The sequence below is a fragment of the Chaetura pelagica genome, unplaced genomic scaffold (assembly GCF_000747805.2).
Source record: "Chaetura pelagica isolate M959 unplaced genomic scaffold, ChaPel_1.0 scaffold3, whole genome shotgun sequence".
NCBI lineage: Eukaryota > Metazoa > Chordata > Aves > Apodiformes > Apodidae > Chaetura > Chaetura pelagica.
In genome coordinates, this window is record NW_009952974.1 from 9956771 (window position 1) to 9982531 (window position 25761).

General features: G+C 38.0%; 1 protein-coding gene across 1 annotated transcript; it reads left to right on the forward strand.

Annotated features, from left to right (window-relative positions):
* The first annotated feature begins 2632 nt into the window (after nucleotides 1-2632).
* On the forward strand, nucleotides 2633-24447 carry CSRNP3 (cysteine-serine-rich nuclear protein 3). The gene is made up of 4 exons (XM_009996116.1): nucleotides 2633-2780; nucleotides 15914-16173; nucleotides 21648-21944; nucleotides 23404-24447. The coding sequence occupies exons 1-4, from the start codon at nucleotides 2633-2635 to the stop codon at nucleotides 24445-24447; spliced, it is 1749 nt and encodes a 582-aa protein (XP_009994418.1).
* The last annotated feature ends 1314 nt before the right edge of the window (nucleotides 24448-25761 follow it).

A 25761-nucleotide genomic window follows, 5' to 3' on the forward strand; every position in this document is an offset into this window, starting at 1 on the left:
TTGGTGTTTGAAACAGAAATGTCACTACAAAAAAGCAGGAAGACCTCAGTGGCTTTTCAGCTATTTCCACTTTATGAGGAGTGCCTGTACATGTGGAGTTCTATCTAGTACAGCATACTGCTGGATGCTGGCACATATTTGCTGCTGTTTACTGTCCAAAGTATCATAAAGAATGAAACTGTTGTGATTTTGAAGATACAGTTTCAGGAAATGTGTTTAGTTGTGGGCTTTTTCCCCCAGTAAACTAATACGAAAATCGTTGCCTCAGGAGAGCAAGCAGCTGAATTTACAAGAGACTGTGCATTGTTGTATAGCAGCATTTCAGCCTTACGCTTAGGGGAAATTGACTTCAAGGATGAGGAAGCAGAGCCATGGAGCCATGTATCTGCAGTGGTTGTGGCTGGATTTCTCATCCCATTGCTTTCCAATGAAGCATTAAATACTGACTGCTGCTGGAGACAGGATATTAAACTTGGTGCAGTCATGTATGTGCTCCTCAGAGCTTTTCCTTCCTAAGTGGTGAATGAAATTGTTTATTAGAAAACTTCTGTTCTATTTCTTATAATTAAAGAATATAATAAAAATCTTATCTAATGTACCCATAATTTCTACTTTTTACTTACAAAAGCAGGTTTAAACCTGCCTGCAACTCCTGTTGTGCTTACAAGCTGGCAATGTAAAATGCTTTGTCAGCAAAACAAGTAATTACATCTAACTTTCTGCTGATAACTTTCTGGGATTAAATCATTATATTCTTGCCACCTCAATCCCAGGATTTCCTATAGACACATGCTTGCTGAATCACAATTTTGAATTAGTTCTTATATTTTTTTATTTAAGCTCTCAGCTTTGTATACTCACCTTTATCCTGTTCTAGCTTCCTATCAGGTCGAAAGTTGGTCACAAACCTCTTCACATTGTTGCTTTGATTTTACCAGGAGGGAAACTGGTGTTGGGGCTCAAAGGGAGCTATAGAATGCAAAGGAGACATTGAAACTACCTGGTACTAGACCAAGTGTGAGCAAAGATACCAGAGCATCTACTGAAGTGCTGTGCTTACAGGGTCAGAACATAGCAGCTACATCACTGAGACTACTTCTGAATAAATTAAAAGGATAAAAAGGTGCAGGCTAAGGACAGCGCGTTCTGTCTTCTGCTGCCAAGTGGCAGGGTCTGGTGCTTGTCCACAGTGAGCAACCTGTCAGTTCTCTGCCAAATCATGGGTGCCCTCATCCAGCCTGCCTGCTGGAGATGGTTCTGGCACCTGCTTCATTCTGCATTATCCAGGAGAGTGTGAGGTGGCCTGGGCCAAAACTCTGAAATGTGTTAATTGTTTAACAGTATGACCAGTACCGGATTCTCTGCCTTAACCTTCTTTTACTTACTAGTAGTCCTTTAGCCCAGCATGTTTGCTTACTAACAGATTTTTATTTATTTTTTTTTTTTAATTAAACACATAGCCATAGAAATGTTGTCTCGGAGGGGTCTCCAGAGGTCCAGCTTCCTGGATAGAGCAGAATGGAGCTGGGTCGGAATTAATGAGTTCTAAAGGTAGCTGGAAGGATTTAAAAAGAGGAATGCTTTTTTTTTTTTTTTTTTTTTTTTTTGCTTTCAGTGGGATTTGGCAGAATGCAGTGCTAAGTCCGTTGCACTAGGTAGTGTGTCCTCCTTGGTGACTCTAACATGGCATCAGTCCTAGACTAGCTTTTTGCCTTGGATGAGTATCAGCACTGCTTGCCTCTGCAGTGCTGTGGGTGGCATGGTGGCAGCTGTGTGTCCTCTGAGCAAGCTGCAACTGTCCTTGATCTCTCTTCAGTTAAGGGTACACAATTTCCTACTAATACATGAATCATGTCATAGTTCTACCTCTACTGCAAAATTCCTGCTTGAATACTTTGCTTTATAATCCTCTGCTCAACTCAGTAGTGTATTTAGCATCTCATTTCTTAATGTGGGAAGGAGGTTATTTGAGAAGCAATTGGTGTTTCCCACTGGAGTGTGGGGAATTTCTGAATTCCAGCTATTTATTGAGCACTAAATTGGTATATGGTCTTTGTGACTTCATTGTCTTTTATGTGTTCATAGTACTGAAGTTACCAGGAAGATTTTTTATAGGGATGATATGAACACTGATTAGATCCCATGTATTTGGCAATGGAAACTGTAGGGTTCAGAGTGATTTCTTCTTATTAATTTTTTCCTTGTTTGTGAACATTTCTTCCTCCCATGACAGCCAAGGGAGGGACCAAATGAGGGTGTTTGCAAATAAACTCCCATTTTTTAACTTGTTTGAAATTTCACAACATAGCCTAGAAATCAGGGATTCTATTGACATCAAAATGGGTAAAATACTCCCTGAAAGCAATCTGTTACACATTTTTCTAGACAACCATCTCCATAAATGTCCAGCTAGAGTGTGACTTTCGATGTTTCTTTCCTATGGCATCACTGTTTCCTAATTAATTATCTTCAATTTTGTACTAAATGGTAATTCAAGACCACAAGTGACAGTGTTTTGGGACTTGTAAGTAAAAATTACTTTGGAGATCATGAATGCATTTTCTGCAGCTGGATGTTTCAGTACCTCATTGCCTCTGTTTCTGTTACAGGTGCATGTGACAGCATCGCAGCGATGAGTGGAATTTTAAAGAGGAAGTTTGAAGAAGTTGATGGCTCCTCACCTTGCTCCTCTGTGCGGGAATCAGATGATGACATTTCTAGCAGTGAAAGTGCCGACAGTGGTGATAGTGTCAATCCATCCACTTCTAATCATTTTACCCGTAAGTACTAAAGTTTTATATCTAAAGAATTCTTCCTGTTCCTCAAAATAAAATAATTTTTACAGTTAGATAGACATGATGAAAATTGAACAAATGAGAAAATGGACTCACAGTGGTGTTGAGTTTGTTACTTGCTCAAAATGGCCCCTTTGCCTTCTTGTATACTGTATAGGACTATTTCTCACTGTAAAAATCTGAAGTCACTTTTAAGCCCCCACCTATTTGTGTTGAATTTTGTAGCTGATGTAGTTAATGTTGGGAGTTGTGCTTAAAGTATTTAAAACAGGTACTGTAGAGAAGCTGCTTTAGGTGAGTTTGTTTAATTTCCTTATGTAAATGTAGTGGAGCTGCCAGCTACCTGCAGTATCATATCAGTGAGGGTTTTCCAAAGAAAATAATAATGCTCCTCAGTTCCAAAAAGCTTATTTGTAGGACACATTACTGCAGTTATTCCTATTCTTCATGTAGGGGAGTGTATCTGTGTACTGGGCAATGGTTTTGTGTACATATAACAATTTGGTTGTAAGTTAGCAAAGCCATGTGTGCAGCATACATATCTAGGAGGAATGAATTTACAGTTTTTATTTGTAGTTTATGATACTTGTTTTAGGCGGTTATACTGTTTTATAGTGAACTGCATGTTTTAAAAAGCAGGGGTTTGCCTCCTTCAACACTGTTGCATATAGATCTCCCCACTGGCGTTAGTGGTTATAAATCTGTTTTCTTCAGACTGTGGACCAAGGAGTAGATGAGGCTTCTCATCATTGTGATCCTTGTAACTGTGTGGTTTAGATTGTGCCTAGAAAACATTTGTAGCATGTGGTATCAATGTTCTTATGACTGATTAATTGCCAAGTGCTTCTGTGCAGTTTGAGCTAGAAGTTGGATGTGAGGGTCCAAATCCTCTTTGCTGTAGTATGGAGCACTCTTGTGCAAAAGGTTACGCAGGCAGAACTTTTCAAATTGTGTGTTTATGTGTAAAAATCTTGATGTGGTATGATAATTTAAGAGAAAATACTAGTAGGGTACCTATTTTATTGAAATGCTACAAAGAAGTAAGTGTCCCAGTAAATTTCTTTGGTAGTATTAAGAAATACCTCAGTAACAATATTATCTACATGCTGATCTTTTCATTTCTGTAACTCTTTAAGGACTTAGATGATTATTCATCATAGACTGAAAGCAGACCTTTTATATTAAAGTCATCACCATCCACATGTAATTCAGGGGAGAAACCCAGAAACTGTGATAGATGCATGTAACAATAAGTTTAGTTTTAGATGACTCAGTAAATAGTTTTTTAACAAAATCTGTAAGGGAAACTATAGTATTTCAGTGTTATGAATTCTACATTTTTAAAGAATTCTACATTAAAAAAAAACACATTTATATATCAGTTAGATTTTTAGCAGATTTTCCAGGAGGCTCAGTTCCATGATCTTGCCAGGGGCAGAGGTGAGACTGACTGGCCTGTAGTTCCCTGGATCTTCCATTTCCCCATTTTTAAAAATAGGGGCTATGTTACCTTTTTTCCAATCAGCACGAACCTCACTAGAGCACCATGACCTCTCAAATATGATGGACAGAGGCTTAGCAACTGCATATGCCCACTCCCTCAGGACCTGTGGATGGACCCCATCAGGGTGATACCAGTTAGTGATATAGACAGTGAATGGCTTGCATGTGCACTGATACTACTTTTCAAAAAGTATTGTCTTTAAGACAGATGCAGCAGCTTAAATTCTAAGAAATCAACTCAGAACAATTCCAGTATTACATAAGACTGGTTTGAGAAGAAAATTTAACACATCCTTGGTGCTGCATTTGAATAGGCAGATCTCAAGGTCCTCAAGGAAAAGGCTTTTGGAGACAAGTTTCTGTGTCTGTTTTGCTATTACTGTAATGCAGTGTACTTGCAGTAATTTGATAAAGGTACTGATTTTTTATTGGTAAGAAGATAGAGCCGGTGGATGCTCAGATGAAGTATAGAGTGGTAAGGTGGTTTTATCCCTACCTGGTGACTTGCATCTTCCATCCAGACTCTCTTCTAGTATACATAATTATTTTGCAACTTTACCAAGGACATTCCACACTGCACATGATGCAGCAGTCAGAGTTTTGTTATTTTATTGTTAAATGCTGCAAGTGAGATTTTGTACCTTCTTTCTTAATATTAAAGCATATAAGTCACTTAAATGTTTTCAGCGTCTACCAGTTGAGCAGTGTTAGAAAACCCCTTAGCTAACCTCAGGCACTTCTGCTGTGTGCAAGAGCAACTCTGCATTAAAAAGCTGAGTCTTAGTCATGATAGATGATACTAAAAGTTAATATGCATTTGCAATAAAAAACAATCATATTTATGTTTGAAGTAAATGTAAGGCAGTATAGATACTTCATAAATGCTGAAATATATTTTTTACCTGATGTTGACTATCTCTAGAAAAAATGAGGGTTTGTTGAAATTGGGGGTTTATTCTGGGTTATTTTTTTCATATTTTATTGAGACTTAATTTTCTTTGATTCCAGAAAGAATCATTTAATGGGACATTTGGCAATTTTTTTATACATGCAGGTTTTGTTTTCCTTTTGTTTTGTAACAGTTGGCTGACATCAGTTTTGTGTGTGATGTTAGATGCTGTTCAGGGCAGAAGCACCTGTTTTGTTCGTACTTAGGTGTTGGTTTTGGTTTTGCAGAATACTTGGAAATTGTCCATGTTCATATCTCCTGAACACAGGTGTCTTACAGAGCTACTAAGTGATGCTCACAATACAAAACCGTTAATAGGGTACATTAAAAGGCGTTTTCATTCTTTAAACACATTCACCTCCTAAACCAAAAGAGCTTTTCTGTGTTTTAATATTTGGATCCCAGCTTCTAAGGGCATATGGAGCGGAGACACTTTCAGTTAACAGACTGTAGAGAGCCAGCAGAGAAGAAAGGCTGGCCAAATTCCTTGCCTCTGTTACATGCCTGAGTGCCTCCTTGGTGGAGGTTATCTTTCTAAGCCATCTCCTGACACTTTTTTTACCATTTTCTCTCCCCTGTTGTCAGATACTGTCAGATCCTAAGTACTGTTTTCCTTCTGGTCTGTTTCCACGTAAGTAAATATGAAGTTGAGTATATACTCACTTTTACTCACTGGAAGCATGCAACTGAGTAGGTTGTGTGTGACTGGTAGTCAACATCGAGATCTGTACGTAAATTCTTTAACTGAGCTATTAAAAAGTCTAATGTGGCCCTCTAAGTCTTATTTTTCCTTTCTAACTGGCATGACAAAGAGATAATTTTCTAATCATTTGTAGCTACAACTCATTCACTGCTTCAGCAAGCAGGCACTTTGCATAGAAATCTATCTAGACTAGCTGATGCATCTCAGTATTTACACAGCCCTTGAAACAATATGTGTTGGGTCAGATAAACAAGAACCTTTCTTCTATCCTGCTCCATTAACTTTAAGGTCAGTTTAACCTGCCAGTTAAATGAGGCACAGAGCTGCTGCGGATCATTCCGGTGGGGCAGGACCATCGGAGGGCAGCTTTGATCCCAACAACTAATAACCCTGTAGTGTTTCTTGGTTGGATAAGCGTGTATGTAGATCTGCATATTTTTAAATCTCTTGCCAAATGCTGATGGAGTGCCTTCATTACCATGGGCAGATATAATCCCTACTATCTTTTTTACTTACTTTTCTCAGTCTATTGAGGTAATTTCAGTTTGATTCCGCAGGCCATTAGTCACACCACAGATTTACCTTAATGGATACCACAGCATATTATGAACCAAACCATGTACCTGTTCCATTTCATGGTCCCTACTCCGTACCAGAAAAAGGGGTATTCATCTTCAGGTAGCAGTCCAAGCAGGCATATACAGTATTAGTCAGGACTAAGAATATTTTTTTCCCTTTTCTCTAGTGGCAAATGGAATACAGGGTGGAGCACACCCAATGTCATTTCAGCTCCTTTAAATTTTCCTGTAGATCTAGGCCACCCTGCTGCTGTGTTTCATCAGTTCCACAGCAAGCTGACTTTGGAATTGCTGTTCAAGATGTCAGTATAATGCCCTGACAGTTCAAATGATTGTGTGTGCTGGGTTCCACACTTCAGCTCAGCTGTGTGGGATTCTTCTGGAATTGCTTGCCTCTAAATGCTTCATGTATTTTTCTGGTAAAGGAAATTATCCAAATTAATGTTGCAGAATTATATGTAATTGACAGATCTGGGCAGACCTCACCACTTACTAGCATCACTTGATGCTAGTAAAAACTCCCCATACCATATTAATCACAGATGCATCTCTTAAGAAACATACTTTGAGGAGCTGCTGCCCTGCCATTGCAACTTCAGTGTAGTGTAACTGAAACTTGCAGAGCAATGCTTCTATTGCAAAAGCTTTTCTTCACCTGCAGAGGCAGGTGAAATCTCCATCACCACCTCATCTGACAAGGTGATAAACAGGAGGTAAAACTGTTGCACAGTCTAGTTGATATCCTCCATCAATTATCTGTGTCTTGCCATTAACATTATCACTGCCATTATCAGGGTTATCCTGCAGCCAGCTGCAATCATAGGTCCTGTCATTCTGCCAAGTAGGGTACTGGAGTACGGGATGCCTTAGGTTCAGGATGAATGTGGCTGATCATCAGCATTGGTCTCTAAATGTTCATGTCAGCTTCTGATTTTGTGGCTACAGAAAATGAATTTGAAAACACAAATACCTCCCCATTGCACTTCTTCCTGTATGCCACTAAAAAGTACCGTTTTGAATATTGTAGAGTTGCTAACATACTGAGGTTCCCTCATCTATGTGGCCAAGCAGAACTTGGAAGAAAGTATGAAATATTTTAAAATTCTTAGGAAGGTCTGGCTTCTTTTAAATTATTTTTATGAGAAGGACAGTTTTATTTGGTGTGAGTTCAATAGCTCAAGGCATAATGTGAGCTTTGAGCTTAAGCTGTGTGCTTAATGGCTGGTTAATGATAGAAATCTAAAGGACTACAAGTGGTGATCCTGTCTTATTATGCGAAAACACATAGAAGGTGTAGCTAAATGCAGGCACTCTTTTTTCATGGCATCTTGCAATTATTTTAACTGCCTGAAACCAGGCTTGGAATTTCCTTGTTAATGAGGAATATGCTATTGTTATTTGTTGACTCACATTATGAAATGCAAACAAGTTGGGTAATACTTATTTTTTATTTCAAAATAAGTCAACTCATCTGGGCACTAAACCCCAAGAAATGCAAAGAAATTCAGCAGAATGGATTGCAGTGTCTTTACTTAAATACACATAGAGGGTAACAGGGCAGGGTATGCCATGACAGGATCTTGCCTGCTGGCTTTCATCAGGAATAGCAACTATTGTAGAGGAAATTTAAAAAAAAACCATAAAGAGGGTCTAGGAGGCAAGTTGCCACTGGTTTTTATTAGGATTTGTGTAACTAATTCTACTTCTGATGTTCTGAAGTTTTCTTCCTGTAAATTAGTGCATTTCATATACTATACAGAGAGACAGTTTTTGCCTTGCATTATGTTTTTCTTGGCTTAGATAACATAAGCAATTTTTTGTGTTGAAGATGTTAATGACATACACAAAATACATTTGCACATGCAAAGTTGTGGGCAGCTAAATGCCTGTTTGCATCAAATGGTGCTTCACAGAAGCCACCCGTGAGATGGCACAAAGGATCGTCTGTAGTGTCTTAGGAGGGGTCAGCAAATATAACTGTTACGCATTGGTGTTCTGCAAGAATCCCCAGTAGTGGCTGTTCTCACACTGTTCAAAGCTGGGGCCAAGGTCAGAAATAATCATCTACAAAACAGCAGCTGGCATTTAGAGGAAATGGTGAGGCAGAGAGCAGTTAACTGCCTCCACTTCTCCCTGCAGGCTGATTCTATTTGCAGAATGGAGAAACTGGACCAGTATGATGAATGTCACAGAAGAGCACTCTGGATATATAGAGGGTGCTGAGGAGGTAAAGTTTTCCCTGAAATTTAGTAATAAAATGCCAGCTTTTAGCATGCAACTCCAGAATGTAATATTTCTATGAGGTTTTGGACAAAACTCTGACAGTGAGGTAGAATGCTTAACCAGTACAAATGAAAAACCTCTCCCATTTTTGCAAGCTTGTCTGTGAGCTTGTATTTTTCAAAGTAGCACATATAAATGTAGCATTAGGCAAGGATTTCCACTTAGCCCATCATGTGAGGTGAATTTAGCTTTGATGTTATCTGAGAGGAAGGTACCAGAAAGATGGAGTAGTGAAATGCTACTAGGGTAGGTGTGGCTGTTCCACAGCATTGCCCCTGTCCTAATTTTCCATCACTCAGTTTATGCTATTTCTGAGTATGCATTTCCTTTCAAGGTTTACAGGTTCAAATTTATTTCAGAAAATACCTCCCTGCCCTCAAGCCCACAAGTTTCTTTGGGAGGGTATATTGTATGTCACAGCATTTCTTCTTAATGTGGATTTAAGTGTTTCATCATTAAGGTTAACTTTGTAAATGTAGTGTATGGAGGCTCTTAGGAAAATATCTCTTGGGAGGTAGTGGGATAGAAAGAGAGGTAGGAGACAGAGGAAGAGGCAGAAGCAATTTCTAGAATATGACCTTTTCCCAGGTTTGTGTTTTCTATAAAGATTGCAAAGCAAGCTGGCTTTTGTAAGGGAAGTTCTGACCTGGATTGCCATGCTGGATTAGGTTATGTTGTTCTGTGATGCCAGACTTGATGAAACATTGCGTGGGAAAGTCATGGAGCAGGTGGAGAATGGTGCTAATCCTCCTTGCACAGTGGTTTATATGATACTGAGAGTATGTAAAAAGTAGATGAATGGGTATTGGAGTATAAGAAAAAGTGTAAGAGTATGAGATCCTCCGGTCTAAGATGGAGCTTTATTCTAAACGGCTGCTTCATACATGCTTTTTCCCAGCCTTTTGAATTTTTCATGTGCCTAAGATATTTCTGTGCTGGTGACAATGAATTGCTTTGCCCTCATTGATGCAAGAGTGTTAGTAATCTGCTGGGTAGCCATATGGTTCACATTTATGTTAATGTGTCTTTGACATCAGGAGAATAGCTGAGACAGCAGAAGAAAGTGTCTGTGTCTTGGAGTTCAGCCAGAACTGAGATTATTTATGTTCTGTAATCAAAGAACTACCAGTTTTCTCAGTAAAAAAAAATGTTTGAAAAACATGATGGGCTTAAGATGTCATTCCTATCAGGATTTTGTAAAATAGGAAGCAGGCTTTACATTTCATGGACTAATACTGCCACAGCGGGATCTCCTCCCAGGTGGGAGAGTTTGGATTTTGTTTTGGCCACTCAACATGCAGCAGGAAAGGCTCTGTCATTCACTGCTTTCACACTGCTGCATCTCCACTGCCCAGAAAGCAAAATGAGGATGGTCAAAGGTGAATGAAGAGTGCAGCTGCATAGTGCATTGTATGTATGTGAGAGCAGTTCAGGAAAACTGCAGTTCACTCTGCCAGCACATTATAACTGTTGCTTGCCTATTTAATCAGTTATGATTTATTCATATACTAATGAGACTTGGAGGGGTCTCATAAGGATACACTGGACTGCTAATGTAAATATTGATGTTCCACTTTTAAAATGACTTTTCTTGGGATTTGAGAGTTGAATGGGCCCATTATGATATCTGTTACCAAGACATAAGAAATATATTATGAATAAATATGATAAAACCTGAACTTTTCAAATATGGACAGAGTTGGGGCGTTTATATCTTTTTCACAAATTCACAAATAGATAAATAATGGAGATGTTGGCTGCAGATGACACACACCAGTGTCTTCCCCCTGTTCCTGTCTGGGCTGGGGACTTCCTGGCTCAGTTGGTTCCTGTGGATCTGAAGGGCTTGCAGACCCTTCATGTGCAGAGGTCAGTAGGAACCTCCTCTAGCTTTCCACTCCATGCTTTGAAAACACCTTGGTGTAGGGTAGGAGGAAAAGTTGAGAGCTGCTGATACATAGCTTTGAATAACCTGTGGAAAATAAGCCACTAATTAAATTCTTCAGTCTCCCAATAATACATAAAAGACAGATGTCATTTGCAATACAGAGATAAGTGCAAAATATCTGTATAGTTATGAGCCTGTTGGTTGGAATAAGGTGCTGGCAACCATTATTTGAAACTAACTTAGCAGCAGGACTAGGTGGTTTCTTCCAAATAACTACAACACTAAGGAGACAGTATCCAACTGTAGTGTTCTAGTTAAATGAAAACATATTATGAAAGTGTTGAGACTGATTTGTTACAAATCTGTGTATTGCTGCATCTTTCTTCACCTTTTTGTAGTTGCATATTCCTCTAGACATGTTTAAACCTCTCTGCTATATAAATTGCTTCATTCTTTTGTTAACTGTTGATGAACAAAGGCCCTTCTTTATTCTCTAACTTCACATGACTTCAATGCCTCTTATTTTTCTTACCTTTTTCATTGAAGAGTCTTCTTCTGAACCCAGAAAGTACTTCCTGACTTGCTATGTTTTTTTAAGGCTATTATTTATTTTTAAGGCTATTGTTATTTTCATGAGACCTGGTTTTTGGTTTGGGTTTTTTTTTTTTTCTCTCTATTTACACTGATATGTTCTTCAGTTTTGAATTTAAAGCTGACAGAGTATCTTTGAAGAATGAATTAGTGGGGCCTCGTTTCACGCAGATACGCAGGACACACTGTGTCTGGAAAAATCCACTTAGTACACGTGATCAGGTACATAAAAGGTTAAAAAAGTAATCTCAGGATCTGGAAAAGAATTCATAAACCATCTTGTATGCCACTACTGCCAGCCACTGGGTGATAAAAATTGCACTTTTTGTTATGATATTATATGATACCTTTTAAAATTATGACTGTCCTGGTTTGAGGACAGCAACCATTTTAATAAAAGTTATGGTAATAAAAGTTACAACTTAGTGTCCCAGTGTAGGATATGGTCCTCAGCTGTGTAATTTGGAGGTTTGGTGGTGTGGGGAGGTGGAGTTGTGCTGGAAAGGTTGTCTTGATTTAGAGGAAAAGTTTGACATGTTTCATGTGTGCAGCTGAAATCTCACTTTCTTGAATGACTGCTGAACTGTTATCTCTATTTTGTACTACAGTTGATGACTGACAAATGACCTTGCTGAAATACTGAAAACTGAAGGGCTATATTAAAAAAAGTAAGGTCTAAAGTTTAGGCAATGTGCCAGCCTGTGGGTTTCTGGCTCACCATCCAGGTGTTTTTACATTTTGGAAACTGCAGATTCCCTCTGTGTTCAATAGCCAGAGAAGTGCATAAACCAGGACTTGTGCATAAAGAGAAATGGCAGAAATATCATATGTAGTCATGAAACAAATTGTAACTGTTGTGGATAAAGAGAATTGTTATCAGAGAGACATTAATGAGAGGGTAACTGAGAAACGTTATGAATAAATGCATCCAACTGTGTGTGGGCGTGCAGGCACATTCTGAGCAAAGGTAGCAGAAGAGTAAGCACAAGGAGCAGGTTGTGCTTCCAGGATGTGTTCACCATGCTTGGGTTAAACAGTTGTTTGCTATTAAAAGCTTTCCTTCAGTTCTTTTGGCCTCACCTTTAGAAATGCTGTTTACAGCAAATTGCTAGTTTATCCATATGGGATCTGTGGTGCAGATGAGCTGTGCTGTGGCTGCTAGTGCAGGTCAAGTGCTGCATGATGGGGCTGTGCTGTGCCCAGACCCCACTCTGGATCTGCAGCAGCTGGTGGGGAGCTGGTAACACTACAGAACCTGACTTAACTCCATGAGGAGGCTGGGCAGTTGCAGGAAGGTTATTAACTTGGGCTTTGCTCTGCTAAACTCAGAAGCTGAGCCACTCAAACATTAAATGCCAAAAATCAAAATTTCAGCAGTTGATATTATTTCCAATGAGGAATTCTGAGTCCTGGTTGAAGATACCTGTGTCTGAAGACCTTGTTCAAATATACTGACCTTTTCTGAGAGACTAGTTGTGTAGCAGTAATTGTGTTCTTAACAGTATCATCCTTCCCTCTGATAATAGATATATTTTATGCATTACAGTACTTACGTATCGGTCAAAAATATTTAATTCCATGTCATCTTGAAACATGGAACAAAAAGTTTCATTAATTACTTAAATACATGAGAATGGGGCATTTTTTCCTTCTGTGGAATATATCAGGCTTGCAGTATATAAATGTGTTAAGGATCACATGTGATCCATAGGACAGACAGTTTTAGGTGATGATGAATATTCCTATTCCCTCTCTGGCATCCTCACTTGCCATTAAGTGCTAGACCCAAGTTGGTGGTGTTCATTTTCAAAAAACACCTTCTAGTTTCTATTGACAGTATAAACTGTTGTAGCAGATGCTACAACAACACATCTCTGCCTAGCAGACTCTGCCTGGAGTCAGTTTTATCCTTTTTGCACAGAACAGATGATAGTGGCATCCACTGATACCACTTGTTGCACAGGCAAGTGGCATGTAAATACTTCTTAGTGCCTGGCCAAACATATGGACAAATGTTAATGCTTTCTGATATATCAGAAAATACATCATTTGTATGTCTTTTTGCTCTGTCTTGAGTTAAGCAGTGTCATTAGTAGTAATTACAACTGACTGGTAAATCCCATTAAAGGTACAGTGCATGCAAAGTTACATATGCCCCTGACTCTTGCTATGATGATCTGACAGTCTGAGTTGTAGGTTTGAAGCAAAAGGGACTGAATGAATTATAGAACACTTTGTCCTTGATTTTGGAAAAGGTTCAACATTTCCATCCAATATGTAATAATACTTTTTTTTTTTAGGTCACATTAAGGAAGCCCTCTGCTGAGAGGTTTTAGGAATTATAGTAGAGCAAGAACATAGTGCTTTTGCTGTGCTGAGTGTGCTTCCTTTTGTGTCCTTGGTTACTGAGGTGGTCACAATTCTCCAGTCCCCTCACTGTCATCTCTAATCTGTGCTTTCGGGTGACCAAATAAAATCCTGTAATCTTTTGCAGTTCCTGCCTGATCTGTTCTTGGGAACAACATTATCATAAATATGAATATATTCTGACTGCTTCCTAGCAGTACAACAGAAGAGATGACTACAGAGCCTTAGGGTTTTTTTAGCCTTATTCACAGCCTTAGCTTTTCCCTTTAATAATCTCTGGGGTGTGAAAAGAGCAAACCAAAAAGATAGGATGTGCTTCAGAAAAAAAAATAATTGTGTAGTCCAAGGGCTCTGAATGTTTATGTGGCTGTTTGCCTACACAGATGATCATATAATTTCTCTGACTAGAGACTGTACTGTTAGTAAATACAACCATGAACCTCAGTGTCATTTACCATGAATGCATGTCAGCTCTCAGGCTTTCTTCAATACAGTCGTGCAGTGCTGGATTCATAGTGCTGGTGATGATGAGGTTACAACGTGCCAGCATTGTCTTGAAGCTCAGCTTAATTCTATTTTAGTTTTTGTCAACAATATATAAAAAAAAATACGCAAACAAGCAACTTTGATGGTGTGCAATTGAAAATTTAATTGCTAAAAGTGCTAAGAACTATTAAAAGGTTGAGAAAATACATTAATGGGCTTTATAAGACAGCTCATGGTGACTACACTTACAAAGAGAGACTGTTGACCCAACTTTTAGGCATAAACATATGGCAGAGTGTGAAATTGATGTTCTAAATTTGGACTTTTCTAATACATTTTTTTTCATAAAGTTAGGAAGTCTATGCTAGTTTTTGGACTGCATTACTTAATGTAAGAGTTTGGGGTTTTTATATTTGTGGTGATGAACATTTCACTACGTAATAGTATTAGAGAATGAACTATGTTTTAACTGTGACAATACTGTCAATACTGTACTTCAATCTCTAGATATGGTGCAATTTTAGATTACCACGGGACATCATGTTCTCACTGCTTCAGTAGAATGATTCCAAGTCTTTCAAGAGGGGTCAGGCACCTTTTAAATAATTTTACTGCCTGAATTCTGACAGGTTTCTCATTGATATCTGTCCAGTTGTTGCCTGTAAGCTGCAAAGTAAAGATTACCTACATTCTCAACATCCTATTGTCATTTTGCAATAAATCAAGTAAGTCAGCTTGCTCATCTTAAAAATCAAGGAGTGTCTCTCATCTTTCTCTAATGTTTTTGTGTCTTTTTTTTCTCTAAAGACTCCCCACTGTTAACAGTGAGAAACAACAGATCAGTGTTGTTTGAGAGAGTTATTAATGCCTATGGAAAAAAAGAACAATATTTAATGGTTAAAATTTGACTTTTTTTTTTTTAAACAAATCCCTGTCATGATCATGCATATGTGTATAAGAAAAACTGAGCATGAGTGTGAGGGGAATCAGAAAATCGGTAGAAAATACTAAATTTAATTTTTGGCAAAATTCTACACATTAGAATACAAGTATACACATACACAGGGGTGTGTACAGTGGATGGCAGCTGAAAAAAGGATGAAAGTAAAGAAAAAGGAAGTGGTGCTGATTGTTAATCACCATTACTCCTATATTATTCTGTGAGGATTTCTGAGACAGTCTGGATCACTAAACATATTGCCTTCATAGTTTTTTTACAATAATTTCTCACTTTTTAGATTAGAAGACAGGAATGTTCTCTGCCAATGTGATCCAGTGCTTTAAAGATGTAGTGATAGATCTGTACAGCTGAGCCTTGCTGACAGAAGAGCAACAGTGTATATAGACCTGTGAGACCTGGGTCTGTTGTTCTCCTCAGTGCTGCCATATGCAACATTGTTTTCTTCACAGGTTTCTGAAGAGGAGCAAGTCAAGTGGAGCACTTTCTTTGAGGTGACATTGTGAAATAAGTTCCTTTTCCTGGGATTTATTTCCTTCCTTGCTAAAAGGCTTAAAACATTTTTATAATGTTATGGGAAAACACAACTATCCTGGCCAAGAATTCCTCCTCGGAAATAGACAATAGCATTCATCATTGTAGCCATTTGTATATATGGTAAATATTTCTAATGCCATATCCGAATTTAGACTGCACATCTCTGAACTTTGGTGTGTACATAGGTATTGTCGAGGTAAATGGAACTACTGCACAAGTGAATTTGCTCTGTTACTGTAACTTACCATTCATACTGCAATGTGCATCTGTTCTAGCTTCTTCAATCCTGAAGAGAGAGAAGCGGAAGAGAACAAAAAATGTCCATTTCAACTGTGTTACTGTGTATTACTTCACAAGAAGGCAAGGCTTCACCAGTGTTCCTAGCCAAGGGGGGAGCACACTGGGAATGTCTACTCGCCACAACAGTGTGCGCCAGTACACACTGGGAGAGTTTGCAATGGAACAGGAGAGGCTTCACCGAGAGATGTTAAGAGAGCATCTAAGGGAGGAAAAACTTAATTCTCTGAAATTAAAGGTAAGAATTTTTCAAGACTTTGATCCCTGCCTGCCTTATTTATTTAAATGAGCAGTGTCAGAGCTATATGGGCCCAATGTGTGTTAAAAAACCCATTTCCTTTCTGTCAACTCCATTTTCAATTGAAACAATGCCACGTCTCTTTTTTGTTTAGTTTTGTGTTTTTCTAACTGAAGACCTATTTTTGTTCAATATTACCAAGCGCTGCTGTAGCTCTTATTGATGTGTACCTCAGAAGGCTTTATTAGGGAGGTTGTTGTTGTTTCCTCCCTCTTCTACAGAGGGGAAAAAGAAAGCAGAGTTGTGTAAGTTAGCCTTGAACAGCAGGGTGTCCAGCAGATGCCTGAAGCGCCAGGAAGAGAATTACTCTTATGAGCCCTTGCACAGTACCCCATTAGACAAGAGAATGGCAACATCCTGAGTACAGAAAGTGAAACAGCTTGTTTTCTTCAGCTTGAGGAAATTTGGCAAAATGTACAAAACGGTAATACTAAAAATGTTGGGTTTTTCTCAGTGCATCAATTTATCTGATTGTGTGTCTTTAAGTATTTCACCAATGGATGTCTGTGTTAAAGAAGAAACACATCAGACAAATTAGCTGACTATATCCGTTTAGCTAGTCAGAACAAATACTAGCTACAGTTTTGAAGCTGTCTTTTTAAATATAGCATAGGAGAGGAAAGAAACTGTTCTTGAAAGTGTCCCGCTTTAAAACTTTTATGTTTTTGTAGCGGACTAAACACTTCCTGGGTAATGGCTTGTGTTACATATATTTGGGGCTCTTTTTCAGAGGAATCTTTTAATGAAAAGTGAATAATACTTAGAATTGTAACCAAACGGTTTGCTCTATACCCTTTCCTTTGTGATAATATACCTCAGTTCCATACAATACTATGAGTTGTCCAGAGCAAACTGGCACCTTCCAAGTTTAAGAAATGCCTTTCAGGATTTTCCCATAGAATGAATGAACTATGTTCTAGAGTTCTGTATCTGAACTCCTAAAGAAGTGTATATGACCCTTAGTTTAAAAAAAGTTACTTTTTAAAGTATCCTAATTGTTTTTTACTTCAATAGTGAAGTGTTTGTAAAATTTGAACTGTTGTAATGAAAACAAACATAAAGCCACTCAGGATAAAAGCAAATTAAAAGCAGACATTTGGACAGGTTAGAAACCAAAGTTGAGAGTATTAGGGACTTACCACTAGAGAGAGCTAGCGATAGCCACATTTTCATTATGCTTTGAAATTCCAGTTTCCCTGTTTTTCAATTTTTGCATTGGGTTAAAATATGTAAGTCTGTAGGTAGAAAGCGTTCTCTTATGTAGACTTGATTAAAATAAATAAATATAGGAATGTACTGGAATTTAGTCTCTGTAATATTAGGTAATGTTTATTATTTTATTTGCTGAAAGTGAAGAGCCAAATAAGAAATTTCTCTTAATTAAAAGCAGATAAAGACTTCAAAGTCATCCTCGTCAGTTCAGCCCTTTAACACCACTACTTAGGTGTAAACAATGCTGACAGTGGCATAAACACCTGCTAGCAGCAGTGTGAAAATTCTAATGGCAATCTGGACATAAAAGCTATCCTTTCAAGATGGAGAGTACAAGATAGGCTTTAATATGTTGTTGAGAAAACATTATGAGTAAGTACAGTAAATTAGCTGGAATGGTCCTTATTGCTTACTCATAATGCCCCCTCAAATTAAGATCTATTAAAATGATTAGCACGACCCTAGTTGACGTTCAGGCTCCTGGGTCTGTGGACAGTTTCCTTTGTGGGAAATTTTAAAGAATAATTTCCAGCTAAGACAGGCAAAGGTGTCTAACAATTTTTCACACTTTAAAGAGCTAAAGTGAATTTCAACCAAAGGCTTCGCATATTCCTTGTCCCTTGCTTTATTCTCTTCTTATGACATTAACTTTTAGCTTTATAAGAGAAATTTTATCCATTTATATACAAAGTTTAATTCAGATGAGCAATATTATGACAATCAGGAGAACTTAATGTTCCCCTGAAATTCTCTATTGGAAAATGTGTTTGATGGTTCATGGTAATATTCCTCCCTCTGTAGTTACCAGTTACTTGTTTGAGAAATGTTCAGATCTTTCATTTCAATAATCCGTTTCTTCTTCGTGTGATGAAATTGAGAAAAATTCAGAGGCGACAGCAAGGAAATCATCCAGCAAATGAGTCAGGAGCCAAGGTGCTTTGAAATGGCAGGCTGATGTCTAATCCCTCTTGGTGCTCAGGTGTTTGCCTTCCTGCCTGCACACAGTATTCAGCACCTGATGGAGCCCGTGCCTTAATGCTCTCCCACTGTGTGGCAAGATTTGCAGGAGGAGGAGATGAAATACACAGTGGGTTTGGTATGGTTCTATAGGTGCCTTTGTAAGCTCAGTAGTTACAGTATTCACCTCATGGGTGATAGCCCTGAAACTTAATTTTTATTAAATAATAATTGAATAAAATACTAAAATAATTACAGAAGCAAATATTAGAATTATTTCCCTTCCCCAGTCTCAAACTTAAATACTGATAGGCAATTAAATAACAGTGATCTGCTTAGGGAGTGGTTTGAGCTTTGTGTATTTAAAACTAGAAAACAGAGTTCTTGGTAGGTCATCCTCCTGTTACATTAAAAAAAAAAAAGAAGGCAACAAGCAAAGAAATATAAGCACTCTGAACTTAGTTGTACCTAGCTAACAAAGGCACACAAAAATTAAAGGATGCCATTCTGGATTTGAACATTCAGGATCAGTTGCTTGTACAGTGAAGTATTCCTTCCTACTGGCTTCAGACAACTAATTCAGGATGCATTTTAATTACTCCCTGGATTCACCTGTCTCTCACTCTCACTGTAGATTACAGAGAAAAAGGATGACTTCTAATGTTACTGAACTATAAACATTGAAATATCTGGTGTAAATAGTCTCTCCATTGTCCCAGAGTCAGGCAGAACTTATTAGGGAGATCTTTTCCTAGCCATGGTAAAGTGAAGTAATAGAGAACAGAGTAAGAAAACCATCTGAAGGAAGTTTGAGAGGACGTTTTGAAAATGGCTGCATATCAGATGAAGGAAGAGCTAGAAGTAGATGCACATACAGGGACTTGAATGTTACAGGGATAACAGACTGGTAAGTAAACTAAAACATGAAACAAAGTTAAGGCATTGCAGTTACAGAGAAAGATAGAGAATGCATTGAAAAGAGAAGGAAGCAACAATAATGCCTATAAAGTGGAATTGTGGAAGTGGCAGAACACCTCTGAATGGACTAAGCCCAGTGCTGAATTGCTGGGGAGATTACTGGTCTCAGGAGAGACAATGCGTACATGCACACTGTATGTAAGGACTACCAGTCATGACACTGAGACTCCTCTCCTTTGAACGGCAGAGTATTGCTTTTAACCTGACTTTACAAGTCAGAAATAGTAAGGGGTTGTTTTCCTGTGATTGTCTTACTCAGTTGTTAAAAACTGCAGCTGCAAAAAAGAGTAAGCAATACGTAGGAGTTCACGTCCAGTAACTCAGTAATGCCATAAATGACAGATTGTGGAAAGGCCAAACTGTTAATACAAATATAATATAAACGGATATGACAGGATTTAGCAGCAGAAAAACAAGAAGTTACCTTTACATTGATTATTTTCAAATGTCTAAACATTGAAAAGCACAACAAGCAGGCAACAGGAGTTAGGACTCCAGTTTTTAACCTGTATTTAAAACTGGTGTCTCATGATTTATTTGGGGTAACAGGCCAAGCTGAAATTTTCTGCAAGTAAATAAGGCAAAACGGAGAGAATCTGAACGGCTATTTTTCTATTATCATTCAAATTACATTCAATGGGGGTCATGTTTCTGAGATCATCATGATGCCCATGATGGAACTGTTAGTGCAAACCAATCTTGAGATTTCACCAGTATGTAATGAGCACATAGTTGCACTGTGTTTTTTTCACAAAAGCAGGAGACCAGCTGTTCAGTGGTTGTACATCGGCACCCTCATCGATTAAGAACATTACAGAGACCAGGGTGAACACTTGAAATCTGTTTGTTTTTTCCATTTCAAGCAAACTTTTTTCATAGAAAAACAATAAAATAAAAATTTATTATGTGAAATTATGAAAAAGTTTTATATAAATTGTATACCTGTACTTGCCTCATATTTGCTATGTAGTACAGTTCTCAATCCAGGTAACCTGAGATAGAGAAAAAATATTTTTATAGTAGTATCATCTCTCTGAACTTTGCTTTAACCTTTCATATTCTTTTGATTCTAAAGCTGTTTTCTCTGTATAAACGCTGTAGTTGTATTACCAGTGAGTTCTACTATGGATGGGAAAAATTAACCTTCCTTCAGTGCCGTTAATATTTTTTTTCTTTTCTCCTTGAATATGTACACTCTGTTCTATAGGAGATGAGTTACAGAGGTATGGTACAGAAGGGTGCAGTACTGTGAAAGTGGCACTGGATGTTTGTGCTTAATGCTCATGGCCGTTTAATTTTGAAGGTTTGAAAGCCAGACTTTACAAAAGGTAATAATATATGTCAGGATACTTTTACCTACAGAAGCTAAAAAAATCGGTATCTCTAGGAAAGGAGCATGAATCCCCTAAAAACCTTTCTCAAGATCCTACATAAGGGGTTCCAACTTACTTCCTTTTATCTAATTTTATTAATTCATTAACTGCCTAAGGATAATCTGGGTTGGTTAGTGAAATACTAAAATCTATGACATGACAAAGCTAAATGGGTTATTTTCAGGACCAAAGAGACCTAGAAAGAACTTTGGAGTGTGATGAACTACATTGCAAATAAACATGAAGTAATGTAGGCAGAAAGAGGCAAAGCTAAGTGACTTCTAGGCTTAAAGTTGTCAACTCAAAAAGCAAATACAGGCATCTGCCCAAACGATTAAGTGGATGTGCTGCTTAGTGACCTCAGCTGTACAAACGTCCAGCTTGTCAGGCTGAAGAGGAGCAGGACAGCAAATAGTACATCAAAGACACCATTTCCCAAATCCGTGATGCACAGTAATCTGAACCAGTGCTGGTAAATGTAGTTACTATTGTAGAAAGCATATTGAAGCCCATAGGAACTAGAATCAATTAAAGGCTCAAAAATTATCTAATGGAACAATCTAGAAAAGACTAGAATTTTAGGAAGGCTTGAGATCTGGCAAGCAGTAACAAATGATCAAGGACATAAAGAACAGATAAGAAATTAGAAACTTAGTGGGAAAAAAATGGCTTCAAGACAAACACAAAGCTAAAAGTGTATTTACTTCACATGTTAAATGTGGAAGAACTGCCGTTTCACCCCATCTGTAATTTTATTCTGGAACTGCCTGGCAGTCCTGCAGCGTTTTTACTTAGTTTCCCACATTCATAATGCATTATACATACATCTGTGACACCTATTTAAGTATGTGTGTGTTTGTGTATAAAGACTTTGATAATTGTTCTATACAACAGATGACAAAGAATGGTACAGTGGAATCTGAAGAAGCTAATACCCTGACACTGGATGACATTTCTGATGATGATATTGATCTAGACAACACTGAAGTAGATGAGTATTTCTTTCTACAACCCCTGCCAACAAAAAAGCGAAGGGCATTGCTGCGAGCTTCTGGAGTGAAGAAGATTGATGTGGAAGAAAAACACGAGCTTCGGGCCATCCGCCTGTCCAGGGAGGATTGTGGCTGTGACTGCCGTGTCTTCTGTGATCCAGAAACTTGCACTTGCAGTCTTGCAGGCATAAAATGTCAGGTAAATATCTAGATTACTGTTGGTACTTAAATATCAAGGGAGGGATGGAGGGGGGGAAGGGGTGTGACATGCATGTACTTTGTGTTGTAAAGTTATAACTAACTACTGGAATTCAATTATTAAATTATAATACTTGCATATCTCAAAGCAGTTTTAAGGCCCAAAATGGAGAGTATAGTGTTCAATACAGTCTCCTTAAACATCTGTTTATCCTTTTTATTGGTTCAGGCACATTGTTTAGGGGTTTTTTTTTGTTCTTATACAGAGATTCTGCTCCTCATCTTCCTCTTTGGCCTTTATCTGTGCACATGCAGACAACAGAAGAGAATCAGTAGGCTGCACATTTCAGAAGGGGCATTTTATTTTAGAGACAATTTACATATTGTCCAAATGTGAATTACAGTCCAAAGTAAATGAGAAGTAATAAATGAAACTCTGTGGTACCATCCTTTTTTTAACATATATACTTAAAATACATGTATGATAAATTTGCACGCAGGCACTAAAAACACATCTGCTACTACAGCAGAAAGTTTTTCCTCTGCAGCCTTAAGAGGCATTTCATAATGTCTATTTATGTAGTGTCCTATGTACTGCTGCAAATGCCCCAGAAATGTTCCCTAAAAGATGTATCAACTAATTCCCCAGCATTGCTGTTATGCAGCTGAGTTGATTTTTTCCTGAATACATTTTAAAGTAATTTCTTAAATCCAAGCTAAACTTGTTCTGCTCTTTTAAATAATACCTTCTCTTTGCTGTTCCTGTTTTCATGTTAACATGTGGGGAAGATGCACTGGATTGTGTTATGTGGTTCTCTGCACTGTGTTTGATGTTTAGTGGAGATGAAAGTCACAGACCTTAAGCTATCTGAACTATCCAACTGGTGGTTTCAGCCACATTTTTATAAATTTAAGATGGTTATTATTAGATATGTAAGTTCTGCCCACAGTTTGTTGGCTGACAATGTTTTATCTACAATTGACTGGAATCTCTTTTAAGATGTACTTCAGTTTTTATTCCTACTTTCTGTAGTCTGGTGTCCCCACTGGCACCTTTCTAAAAATTTTGTTTCAGTAGGTTTCTATTTTTCATGACTGTGACCAAATTTAATTTAAGATTCTTTCTGGCAATGCTTTTGCCTCGATTTGAGGACAACAGGAAATAAAGCTGTAGCAGATCCATTTTTTTGTTGCATTGTGTAATGCTTTCAGGTCTGGAACAGAAACATATTTTTTCCTTCTCTGCAGCGTTGTTGCGTTTATATTTCCCTGACTGTTCCTATCAGTAGTACTAAATTCCAGGGCTAACCTGCTAAATTACTGTTAGCTTCAGCCGTTCCTACAAGTACTTCTCCAGGTGAATCCCACCTCACTGTTGTATTTCTCTAGGCTGTCTAGGTTCTGTCATGTCCCGAGGCTTATGCTGCATACTGTTAATCTGTATTCTTTTTTCTTAAAAGGTGGATCGTATGTCTTTTCCATGCGGTTGTACTAAAGAAGGGTGTAGCAATACAGCAGGTAGAATTGAATTTAATCCTATCCGTGTACGGACTCACTTTTTGCACACAATAATGAAGCTTGAATTGGAGAAAAATAGAGAGCAGCAAGTTCCGGCACTAAATGGCTGCCACAGTGAGATAAGTGCACACACTAATTCTGTGGGTCCAGGGCCCCATCCGGTTGAATATTCAATTGCAGAAAATTTTGAGATTGAGACTGAACCTCCAGCTGCGGTTATGCATTCTCAGGCAGCTGAGGACTTGGACTGCCCAGGGGAAGAGGAGGAAGAGGAAGATGGGAGTAGCTTCTGTAGTGGAGTTACAGATTCTAGCACACAGAGTTTAGCCCCTAGTGAATCAGATGATGATGAAGAGGAAGAGGATGATGAGGAGGAAGATGATGAGGAAGAAAAAGCAGATGATTTTGTAGACAGCATGGGCTCCCATGCTGATATGGTGCCTCTTTCTTCTGTCCTTTGCTACTCTGATGGAACAGCTGTGCATGAAAACCATTCTAAAAATGCCTCATACTATACTAACTCTTCAAATCTGTATTACCAAATAGAGAACCATGTTGCTGGCACTGCTAACCAGATCAGTGAGACTTACTCTGAAAGGGAAGCTGTCAAGAACAGTAGTCTTTCCCTGGTGCCTTACAACATGACTTCAGAACAGTTTGTTGACTACACACGGCAATCAGAGGAATCCTTTAGCAGCCCTCATTACCCTTCTGCAAACCCCTCAGTGATTGTTTGCTGCTCATCTTCTGAAGGTGAGAGCAGTGTTCCATGTAACAATTTATACACTGAGCACAGGCCAACTCACCCTCAAGTGGAATTTCACTCATACTTGAAAGGTCCTTCTCAAGATGGCTTTGTTTCAGCTTTGAATGGCGACAGTTGTGTACATGAGCACCCTGCAGAGAGTTCACTCAGCCTCCCAGAAAAGAGCAGACTGCACGAAGAGTGCATCAAACCACCAGTAGTAGAAACAGTACCTGTTTAATATTGAAAATATTCTAGGACTGACTTCCTGTATTCAAATGCACTTACATTGAATTTCCTAAAATCTTACTTTTTTAAGAGATAGACAACATTTGGACTGTACTCAATGTTCCAGACACCTTTCATTTTCTCAAGCTACACTGGCAGTGGTATTGCACAAAAACAGCTCATGTAAAGATTTCAATAAATATAATCAAACTGTCTTTTGATAAAAATGAAATGCCTAAGTAAAAACACATCCAACATATTTCAAAGTAGCCTACCTATCAAAGTAAGTATGTGAAACCTGCCAAGCTATCTGAATCAAAGCTTCATGTTTTTGATTGTCGGGCCTGTGCAAGAAAGATTGTTAAAAATGATACTTTGAAATAATCATGTTTAGAGTCCTAATTTTCAACATATCTGAAAAGATGGTAAGTTTAATGTAAAAGGAACTACTGTACAAAAAAGTTTTAATTGTTCTGTACTGTATGTATTTTATTTATGGTAGTTTAGTATTCATGTTTGATAAAAAATGAACAGCATGTTCATCTGAGCAGCAGATCCATACCTAGTTACAAAGAACATGTCCATTTCTCATCTGGAGTACCATGGAGTTTGTTTTGAAAATACAATTTCTGGTAAATTATCTTGAAATGCATTTTTTAGAATGAGTGTACTATTTGCTCTTTTACTGTTCTTGACAAACAGAAGAGTCAGAAAAGGGGCACTTAAATCTTCTAGAAAGGTGAAAGGTAGACAATCCTTCATTAAAATTAAAATCAGTGGCATTCCAGAACTAGTATCCCCTCCCCAAAGAAAAATGATCTTGTATATAAATGGCAAAGCAGTAGCTTAAGATTGCACAGCACCTTTTTAGCCCAACAAACATTCAGATACTTATGCACTTTAGTGCCATTTTGCAGTACTGTATTAACTGCGGGAACTGTGAACTATTTTGGAGAAATGCCATAGCTTCAGACTCTGAGGTGTATGTAAGATCATAAAATTCTCATTGTAACAAAAGCTGTATGGTTTTCCCAAGCCAGTTTATTACTATGTCAGTAGGTAATTGATAAAAGCAGAGTCTTGCTGCTTTAAGTTTAAATGAAGCATGGAAAAAATGCCAGAGTGTCTAGAATTCTTAAATATTCAGCAGTTTTAATGAAATACGAGGCTGTTTTTTGTGGACTTCTGATTGAATCTCAAATTTAAGTCATTTGGTCTGATTAGGAATTGGTAGATTCAGTGAGGCAATGTATCTTCAGCAATTAATTTATGCTAAAGTTTGCAAGCAAAATAGTACATGCATCATATGGTTATCCATTATTTTGTA